The sequence below is a fragment of the Eleutherodactylus coqui genome, chromosome 5 (assembly GCF_035609145.1).
Source record: "Eleutherodactylus coqui strain aEleCoq1 chromosome 5, aEleCoq1.hap1, whole genome shotgun sequence".
NCBI classification, from domain to species: Eukaryota; Metazoa; Chordata; class Amphibia; order Anura; family Eleutherodactylidae; genus Eleutherodactylus; species Eleutherodactylus coqui.
This window is the reverse complement of record NC_089841.1, coordinates 74,774,948-74,785,394: the sequence shown is the minus strand read 5'-3', so window position 1 is coordinate 74,785,394 and position 10,447 is coordinate 74,774,948. Positions and strand designations below refer to the sequence as shown.

At 45.2% G+C, this 10,447-nt stretch overlaps 1 protein-coding gene across 1 annotated transcript in view; it reads left to right on the top strand.

Annotated features, from left to right (window-relative positions):
- Positions 1 to 453: 453 nt before the first annotated feature.
- The window catches only part of LOC136627545 (chondroitin sulfate proteoglycan 4-like), a 34,024-nt gene continuing 24,030 nt past the window's right edge, over positions 454 to 10,447 (top strand). Inside the window, exons 1-2 of the mRNA XM_066602736.1 lie at positions 454 to 587; positions 5,871 to 6,034. Coding sequence (XP_066458833.1) covers positions 515 to 587; positions 5,871 to 6,034 — 237 coding nt within the window. The 5' untranslated portion in view covers positions 454 to 514. The remainder of the gene's footprint in view (positions 588 to 5,870; positions 6,035 to 10,447) is intronic.

Here is a 10,447-nt window from a genome sequence, read left to right as displayed (position 1 = left end):
AAATAGGCCAGACTAAAAGGGCCTCAAGGCCGGCTTCACACGGGCGGAAGTGTAAACCGAGCACCGTAGGGTTTCTTTGTGGAACGGACAATGCTTTTTTGTGCACGCTTCGGTGTAATTTACGGTACTTTTTCCGCCTGCAGAGCACGTTCATTTGCGCGCACGAACAAAGACGCACTGATCGAATGAGTCCCAGGTGCGTCCTTTTTCCTGCGCCGTCCGCAGCGCACCTCGCACCTCCCTACACTTTGCACCTGTATTTGCGCGCCCCCTGCTGATGTCTATGGGGAACTTTGGAGTAGAAGTATGCAGAAAAATAGAACTTTGCACGCAGAACTGTGCAGGAACCTGCCGGCACCTCCGGGCTCTGCGGATTGCGGGCACCTGAGCTGCGCCCCCTACCGGCCCGTGCCCCCTCCTCACACAGCTCAGCCCCTCCTGACGTCAGCCCGCCGCCGCCTGCGTGCTCACTCCGAGGGTCCGGCCACCGACTCCATGAGCTCCCGTAGGCAGGATGGGGGTCAGGCGGGCAGTGCTGCTCCTCGGCGCCGTGCTGTGCTGCACCTCCTGGGCCCGTAGCGCGCCAGGTAAGAGGCGGCGGGGCCCGCAGGGGTTAACAGGACTTTCTGAGCGCTGCAGGGATTTCCGGTTTGTAAGGGTTAATGATTCCACGGGGAGAAGTTCTGCTACTTCTGCTCCACCTCCTAGATCTCTGCTTGCTGTCACAGACTGACTGCCAGCGGTCATTGTATGGGATTACTGCTTAACCCCTTGAGGGCAGGTAAATTTTCTTTTGTCGTTTTTTTTTTTTTTTTTTAACTTTTGTTTTCTTCTCCACACTTTAAAAAAAAATCACAACTTTTTTGTTTCTCCTTCCCAGAAGTTGTCTCGGGAATTTGTGTTGTTTGTTTCTTTGCAGCACAAGTTGTACTTTTCACTAGCGCCATGTAATGTACTGAAAAACATTAAAACATTTCTAAGTGGGGTGAAATGGGGAAAAAAACAACAATTTAGTCCGTTTTGAAGGGTCTTGTTTTTATGGCGCAGACGGTGCGGGGGAATGTCACGTGTTATAATGTGAGGCGGCGCCATCAGGGAGTCCAGTGGGAATTGTTCTATTTATTTATTTTTTTTTGAACAACTTACGCAAAAATCATGGACAGCGCGCATTTTTTTTCCGGACACGGACAACCATGATACGTGTCTGTAGGTCAGATACGGATACGATTACCAGCATTTACTGCGAGCGGGAAAATGGTGATAATTAGACATAATAACCTGCTCAAGTGCCAGCCGCCTCAAAAAAATCACGGACACATCTGGGTTTTTTGACAGACCATCCAGGAATTTCTAGACCGCTGACAACCCTGAGTGCGATCACTGCCAGGCCCAATTTATATACATTTTATTATTTTTTTTGTACTACTTTTTAGGAAATCTTTTATTACAAAAACAATACTCTCTCCATCTTCTGACACCATAACTTTTTTTTTTTAATTTCCCTTCAATTCTTTTTTGTGGTTCCTCGTGGTAGCGTTTTGGGGTACTCGTGACTTTTTGATTGTTTTTATAAAATTGCATCTTGTTAGATAGGGGGCCGAAAAAAAGCACAATTCTGGGGATCTGTTTTTTTTTCTGATGGTGTTCACCGTGTCGGATACATAGTGCATTATTTTAATAGATCAGAGTTTTATGGATGTGGTCATACCAATTTATGTTTTTGTTTAGATTTTTTTGTTTTGTTTTGTTTTAAAAATGGGAAAAGGGGGTTCAAATTATTTAATGTTTCTTATTTTTCATAATAACTTTTTTTCACTCTTTACTTTTTTATACGTCCTCATAGGGGACTTGAACTTATAATTGTTTGATCACTTATACATTATACTGTAATACTTCAGTATTGCAGTTTATTGTATTTCTGCAGGAATTATTTTAAGTTCCCCCACAGGTATAGCTCAAGGGCTCATTCACACGACCGTATGTGTAAAATGCTGTTACAGAAAGTCTTACCAGATTGTGTGAGCCGGCGGAGAGTCGGCTATCGCCATGTATGGCAGCGAGTGCGCCGCACATGACAGCGTTTCTCATACGGTCATGCAAAGTGTGACTTTTCTCTCTCTTTTTTTTTTTTTTTTATTCCTTGCTCTGTCACATGACATATGTACTATCACCCATATTCAATGTATTGTGTATGGAAACTGTTGCATACGCTGACCATACAAAAGAATAGGGCTCTCGCTGTGTGATACACGGTGAAATAGAGCATGCTGCGATCTTTTTCTCGCACGTACCTACACGCAGTGTTTACACGCTACCCCTGGTCATACACGCCTTACATGTATGGCAGATGTCAACAAGGCATTAGCGTGACAGACCGCAATTGGATGCACCAATCACAGGCATTTATTTCAATGGGCGACGCAGGGCTGAAAGCGGCCAAAGATAGAACACATCGCTGTCAAAGCGCAGCGTTGGAGACATTATGTTTTGACACTTGTGTGAACGGCCCCATTGAAATGAACGGAAGCATTGTGCATCGTTTAGCGCAGCGCTGAACGCAGTACAAAAACGTCTGCGTGGGGGAGGCCGTAGAACGCCGTGTGATATTACGGTCCAACAGTTTAACTCGGGGAGGATTGTTTAGATCACATGCAATCATGGCAAATCCTGAAAATAAGGTCGCTGTTGTTCTAGACCCCTGCGGTGCGATGCGGTCCGGTCAGTAGCAACAGTCGTCCATAAAATACAGGCACAAATAATGCGCCCATATCACGCTTGTGTGAGGGCGCCTTCAACTGGGGAGGAAATCTGACGTATTTGTTTTTTTTTAACGCTGCATGATTACGTAACCAATGAATTTAATGGTTTCTTTCTCATTTGCGATGTTTTCACTCCTGCGATGCTGCATGAAAAAAAAATCGCAGCATGCCCTATCTTTCTGCGATAACCCCCATTGATTAGACCCATTGAAATGATGTGTTATAAGCGCACGCTAAATGCTGTAAAAAGGCACTTGCGTGAGAGAAGCCTTAGGCTGCGTTCACACAGGGCGGAACTGCCGCGGAAAGTGCACACCGAAATTCCGCCTGCATTTTTAAACCTGAGACTGAGCAGCAAAGTGGACAGGACTTGCAAAAATCTCACATGCTGCAGACAAGCCGTGCAGGAACAGACATGCGGCACGGAATTAGGATCCGCGACATGTGAATTGTTTCGCCATTTCCGCTGTGAACTCTCTTCTCTCTATGGGGAGATATTTCCGCAGCGGAAGAGCCAGCTTCAAACCCGCGTGAAGGGGTGCAGGTTTTGAAGCGGTCTTTCTGTTGTGGAAATCTCATGAAATTTCCGTGCGGCCTCGCTGCGGACAGTTTTTTACTGTAAACTTTTTTCTAATAAAGTTTTGTAGTTCAACACTTTTTTTTTCCTCCTGATAAAACGTATACATTAAGCATGTGGTAACATACAGCCATACGTTTCAGATTGACTGCCATGTCAAAATGTTAAAAAGGGCCGAGTAGTTTTGATAACTAACCGCACCACATCAGGCTAGGGCCTCACACACACACGATTATATGGTCACTGCCTGTTACGCGCGCAGTTTTTGCATGTGTAATACGCAACATAAGGCCTCATGTCCACGGGGAAAATCAGGCCCGCTACGGATTCTCCATGGAGAATCCGTAGCGGGTCCCTCCTGCCCCGCGGACATGAGCGCTGAAAATAAGAATAAACTTACCCGCAGCGGACCGGGCATGTCTTCTCTTCTTCACGGCCGGATCTTCTTTCTTCAGCCGGCAGATGTACTCGGCACGCCGGCAGCTTTCTGCGCGCGTGTGCCGGGCACATCCGCCGGGCCGATGCAAGAAGATCCAGTCGTGAAGAAGAGAAGACATGCCCGGTCCGCTGCGGGTAAGTTTATTCTTATTTTAGGTCTCCCGCGGATCCGGACGGCTTCCATAGGCTTCAATAGAAGCCTGCGGGAGACCCGCACGAAAATGGAGCATGTCACGTTTTTTTCATGCTCCATTTTTTTTAGATTCACTTTTATTGACCGTCCGCGGGTATTTATCTACCCGCGGGTGGTCAATGCATCCCTATGGGATGCGGATCCGCATGCGGGTGATCCGCTGCGGATTTAAAATCCTAATTTGCCCGTGGACATGAGGCCTAAATGTCGGATACATTTTTACAGCGCCTCTCAAATAGAGCGAGAACTGCGCTTGCAAAAAAAAGCACTATAATGCATAGACTATCTTGGCGCATATTACACGCACATACATGCCAAGATAGTGTATGGAGATTGTCCGCATGCAGCAAGTACACGTCATTGAGTACTTGCTCATGTGTGAGCTCATTACATCAGTGTGAGAGAGGCCTAGGATATATATTATATATATACAAATATATATGATTCCACCCCTGTGTTGCCCTGCATGTTGTATATACGCCTGTGTAATAATTCCCGTGTAATGCCTCCGTAGAGTCTGTGCGTTGACTGTCGCCCTGCAGCGATTGTGTCTCCTCTGTCATCTACATTTCTCTGGCTTGTAATCTGTGGGGAGTGACGGGGATTAGGAAGCAGATGTCATGGGCCACTTTAAAGACCAACAGCTGAGATTGCTTCACCCTCCGAAAATACACAGGAGAACCGTCTGTAGTCTTCCACCCGCCCCGGGGATCTGTAACCCGTTCGGTGCCAGACCATGCAGCAGTGTCAGTCTCCTCTGATAGAAGTGTATACGGCCCCGTGGCCAGATTACAGTTCTGTATGGCGCTGTAATAGGACTGCCATGGAGGTGTGCAAGGCCCCATATTCCTCCTCCGTATGCCCCCGATACTGGATGATGACATGCTACGTAGAGCTTCATACGGCTTCTTCTTCTTTAGAAGTGTCTGTGAAGCTCCACACTAGGGGGAGGGAATAAGGCTATGTAAATTCTGAGGATTTCCCGTGTGGAGCTTCCACATCCACAGTAGAAGTCATGTAGATGATACTCTATCAAATCTCATCACGCGGTGCAGGAAACGTCTACAGAGTTGACTTGTGGATTTTTACTGTAGGTTTCGCCCTTTGCTATGCAAGACCGCAGGATTTCCATAATGAAATCCACATCAAAAACTGCATCATTTGCTGTGAGTTTTTTTTTGTTTTTTTTTGCCGCTGTTGATTTTCCATTGCAGAGGAGCAACTATTGCAAAAAGACGTTTTTGTGAAGGTAGAGCTCCATGGCAACACAACGTCCACGGTGATATACCCTTCACAACTTTCCCATTTGTCTGTGTAAGAAATATCTCCCTGACGGAATGTAAAAAGCAAGTATATTACTTTTTTTGTATTTAAAGCCAATTGAAAGGGTTTTTTTGGGATTTTTTTTTTTGCATAATTTTAAAATCTTCATAGCAAAGAAAACCCATGAGATCATTGTGTCACAGAAGGTACTACAGATAGGTGATAAAAGGTTTATCAGTGGGGTGTCTCACCGTTGAGACCCCTGCAGGTCCTGAAATACCATACAAATCGTGGGTTATCTCCGGAAGTCCCATCGAAGATAAATAGAGAGATCCCCACCGATCAGACTTGTATTACCTATCCTATGAATAGGTGGTAAGTCAGTCCACCCCGCTGAATCCCCACCGATCAGCTGAGTCTGCTTGTGTATGGGAGATTTGAAGCTCTGTGTCGGAAACCCAGAACTCCGACCACTAAAAGGACATAGTAAGAAACTAATCAGAACAGACTGTTGGACCAAACAAAATAGTTGTCGGACGCTCACTGTAACGATTCCTCTTTAAATCGCTATAATATGCTATTCCAAATTTTATTTATTTCTAAACTTTCTTAATTTTACTGAATTTTCCTCTTTTTGCAGCTTCTTTCTTTGGTGAAAGTTACGTGGAACTGAAGAAAGGGGAATCGTTCTCCAAGTCATCACTTCAGTTACGTTTCCGAACCAGTAAATCAAATGGATTACTCTTTCTGGCTGCTGGGAAACATGATTATTGCTTGGTGGAGTTGCGGTCCGGACATGTACAGGTGATATGTACAGCAGATTAGTGATGCCATCTCCTAGTTCTTCTAAATATCCTTTGATAAGCAGCGTAGTCACTATGGGTCTCATCTAAATTACTAAAGGGGTTGTCCAGTTGTTGCTGGTCTATCCTCAGGATAGGTAATCAATAATAGATCTGTAGGGGTCTGTCCTCCAGCACTCTCGACAATTAGCTTGTTCACAACGCTGGCTGCGCTCTTGCACTGAGCTGATTTCTGCAGGAAGCAGACAGGTCAGGTTCCAACTGCACTTTCGTTCCGAAGATGCCATTCATTTCAATGGGACCATGGCCTGCAATACCAAGTTGGGTCACTACAGTGAGAATGGAGCTGTCTGCTACCTGCAGAAATCAGCTCAGTGCACTAGCACACCAGCCAGCCTAGAGAACAGCTGATCATCAGGAGTCTCTAGTGACGGATCTCTACCTACAGTATCTAGTATTGATCACTTATCCCAAGAATACGCCATTGATAGTTTATAACTGGACAAACCTGTTTAAGGGTCCATATTCAAAATTTGAGTTGAGCATTCATGATAGTGTAAATTCTGTAATGACCACCTGTTGGTTACCATTGATAATCCAGCACCCGTGTGGAATACAATAAAACATCAGTCTCTGTCTATAGGTTCTGACAATATTTGTAACAAAAAGTCCCTCCTTTAAAGGGAATGTCAGCTCAAAAATGCTGTCCAAACTGCTGGCATCATGTTATAGAGCAGGAGTTCTACTGAATCTTTCCCCATAAAATCAGATAGTCAAACCTCTAGTTTCGTTGTCTTCTAGTTTCGCCAGTTTCCAGTTTTGCAGATTTTTCAAGCCAGAATTTCGCCTTTAGTTTTGCTGGCAGCTTCTGGTTTCGCTGCTAGCCCACGTGATCTCCTGATCAGCGTCTCCTCCACCTGATCCTGAAACGCTCCCCACCCTTCTCCAGCATCGCTGGGGGTGCTAGTAAAATAGTACTGTAATATATTGTAAGTGGCCATGTTTACCCAGGTAACACAGTGATAACTTAGGAAAGATAACACAGGGATGTCACCAGCAGTCCTATGTAACACCACAGATAACACACAGTGATACCTCTGAGGACAGATAATAATGTCACCTCCAGTTCTATGTAACACCACAGATAACACGCAGTGATAACGCTGAGGACAGATAATGTCACCTGCAGTCCTATGTAACAACACAGATAACACACAGTGATAACACTGAGGACAGATAATGATGTCACCTGCAGTCCTATGTAACACCACAGATAACACACAGTGATACCGCTGAGGACAGATAATGATGTCACCTGCAGTCCTATGTAACACCACAGATAACACAGTGATAACGCTGAGGACAGATGATGTAGTAGATGTGACCTGCAGTCCCATATAAGAGCACAGATAACACACAGTAAGGCCGCCTGCAGACGAGCGGGTCGGATCCGGCGGCGAGAATTCTCGCCGCGGGACCCGACCCGAGCGCCTGCAGGGATGAGCGCGTACTCACCCGTGCCTGGCGGCCCCGGCTCTTTCATGTGCCGGCTGCCGGCACATGAAAGAGCATGTTAACGCAATCCTATGCAGGCTTTGAGCAGCTGAAATCCCGCGGGAAATCCCGCTGCGGGATTTCCACCCGTCTGCAGGCGGCCTTACATGTTTGATAACATGTTGAATGTTCATTTATCCTTTACAGTAGTCTTTTAGATTCATTTATTATTGTTTTTAGTATTAAAACCATATTTATTCTCTATTAAGTGGGGTTTGGTGTGTTTTTGGAACGTCTAGAATGAATTAATTGGATTTACATTGATTCCTATGGAAATAATTGCCTCGAGTTTCATTGGTTTCAAGTTTGGCCGATTGCCTTTGGACGGATTACCTACGAAACTAGAGGTTTGACTGTACATCAATCCGCTCAGCTTCTCCTGCTCTAAAGTATGATATCTGCCGTTTCAACAGGATTTTTAGGTCAACAGATTTACATTAAAGAAATTAACGATGGGAACTATATAGCCTCATGTCCACGGGGTTAAAATCCGCAGTGTTTTTCCTGCACGCGGATCCGCGCCCCATAGGGATGCATTGGATACCCGCAGGTAGTTAAATACCTGCGGATGTCATTTTTCCCGTCAGGCGCAAATCCGGGTGCGGGAAAAAATCCGGACATTCTCCATTTTAGTGCGGGTCTCCTGCAGGGATGGCTCTCGCAGGTTTCTATTGAAGCCTATGGAAGCCGTCCGGATCCGCAGGAGACCCGTACCAGAATTAAAACTCACCTGCTCCGGACGATGCGGTTCTTCCCTTCTTCGCGGCCGGATCTTCTTTCTTCGGCCCGGAGCATGCGCGCGGCACGCTGCCGACGTGCCAAGCACATCCGCCAGGCCGAAGAAAGAAGATCCGGCCGCGAAGAAGGGAAGAACCGCATTGTCCGGAGCAGGTGAGTTTATTCTTCTTTTTAGGCCTCATGTCCGCGGGGCAGGAGGGACCCGCTAAGGATTCTCCATGAAGAATCCGTGGCGGGCCTGATTTTCCCCGTGGACATGAGGCCTTAAATTAGCTGTGACCACGTATGTGGTATATAGCACATAGGCTCATTGCACAATACTGGCTGGTTGAACAACCACCTCTCTACATGAATTCATTAATAAAAGTAATTGTCTTGTTATATTTGCAAAAGGGATACAGTTGAAACGAGGGACTCTCACTAAATTGAAAATATGTGGGCAGGTTGGATAGATTGCTTGGATATGCTTCATTGCCACTGACCAGGGATAGAACAATAAGGAGGTGATCTATTACAGCTCTTTTCTTGGACACGTTTGTGTTTATTCTAGAAACAGGTGATTACAATTAATAAACTGCTCCAGGACAATGGATAACCTAATACAAATAGGGGGGGAGGGAAAGGCGTTTTGTTAAATTTCCTGTATCTAAAAACATCAACAATTTTCATGGCTGAAAAAAGGAACCATTGAAAAAAAATGAGACACCCCAGCCACTCTTATTGTGATTTCTTGGTAGTCTTCTGTGGTCAATTTTAATGCAAATGTTAAAAATAAATAAGAAATACGGTGTGTTTTCCTTGAGCAATACATCTTATCTTCCCCTTTTCAGCCCCTTAGGCTAAATTTTGCTTGTCAAACAGCTAGGTTGGGCACCACCCGCCCAGTTGTTGTTAAACTATGGTAATGTCCATGCATCACCATGTTCTTACTGTTGAGACCTCAGTAGAAAAAGACTGAGAAGCCCTGGACTAGAGAATAAGAAATATAGATTTTGGGGAAAAAGGCCTGGGAGGTACTCTGCTCAGGCTGAGAGTGGTTCTCTTTGCCCCTTCTAACCAGTTAATACCAAAACTGAGCTCAGTTATCCTCTCTTACATCTTGTCTCTTTTTAAAGTATCAACTGAAATATGAATAGTATCATTGTGTGAAAAATGTCATACGTAGGCAAGTGTTTTTGACGTGCTTACATTTAGGAGGTAGGGCAGTCTCTTGTAAGCACAATTATATCTAAATGACTGTGAGTTTGAGTTATGACTCTACCTAAATAAACTTAATTACCTCTAAATAATCTCTATTCTATGTATTAAGCCCCAATTACACGCAACGATTATCGCTCAAAAGCCATCATTTGAGTGATATTCATTGAGTGTAAAATCCATCTTTCAGCCGGAGAGTTGATAGCAGGGATCGCATGTTGTGTTCTCCACAGGGAGCGCTGATTACATTGTATTCAGCAGGCAGCCCCCATGGCCGAACAAAGGAACTGTATGCAGAGAACAGACCACCTGTTCTCCGCATACAACTCCAGAGGCTCATTTACATGCAAATGAAGGTCATAAGCTGCTAATAAGCATTAGTGCAAAGTGCTAATGCAAAATGATTGCTCAAACTGTCATTCTCCCTATCTTTTGAAGGAATTTTGAGTGATCATCTTTGCGTGTTAATGGGCCTTTAGTCTCCCAAGAGCAAACATAGTCAAGTTTCAAGATTCATAGAAACTCTATTGGTAGGAGTAAAAAGACCTCAGTACTGCAAAAGCGATTAGAAAATAGGAATAGGAAAGTAGGAGTGGCAGATCAGTGCTGGGGATTTTGGGGTAAGGGCATATCTGGGGTTGGGGTATAGAGGTCCATGGTGTATCATGTAGGGGGTATTGGAGTCCATGGCATATTACGCGCCTCTGTTTATGGTAGACCTTCACATATTGTGCTGCTATGGCTGCTGTGTCTTGTTCTAGCTTCATGGAGGAGGAAGAGAAACTCCACTCCCTGCTGGAGGAAAAGTCTGGGTGAAGGTTAGAGAGTTTTCTGAAGTGACGGTCTCTCATTGCTGAGTATCTGGGGCATCACAGCAGGAAGTGGGTTTCATCCTCTAAGGCCTCCTGGTCGCACCTAGTCTCTT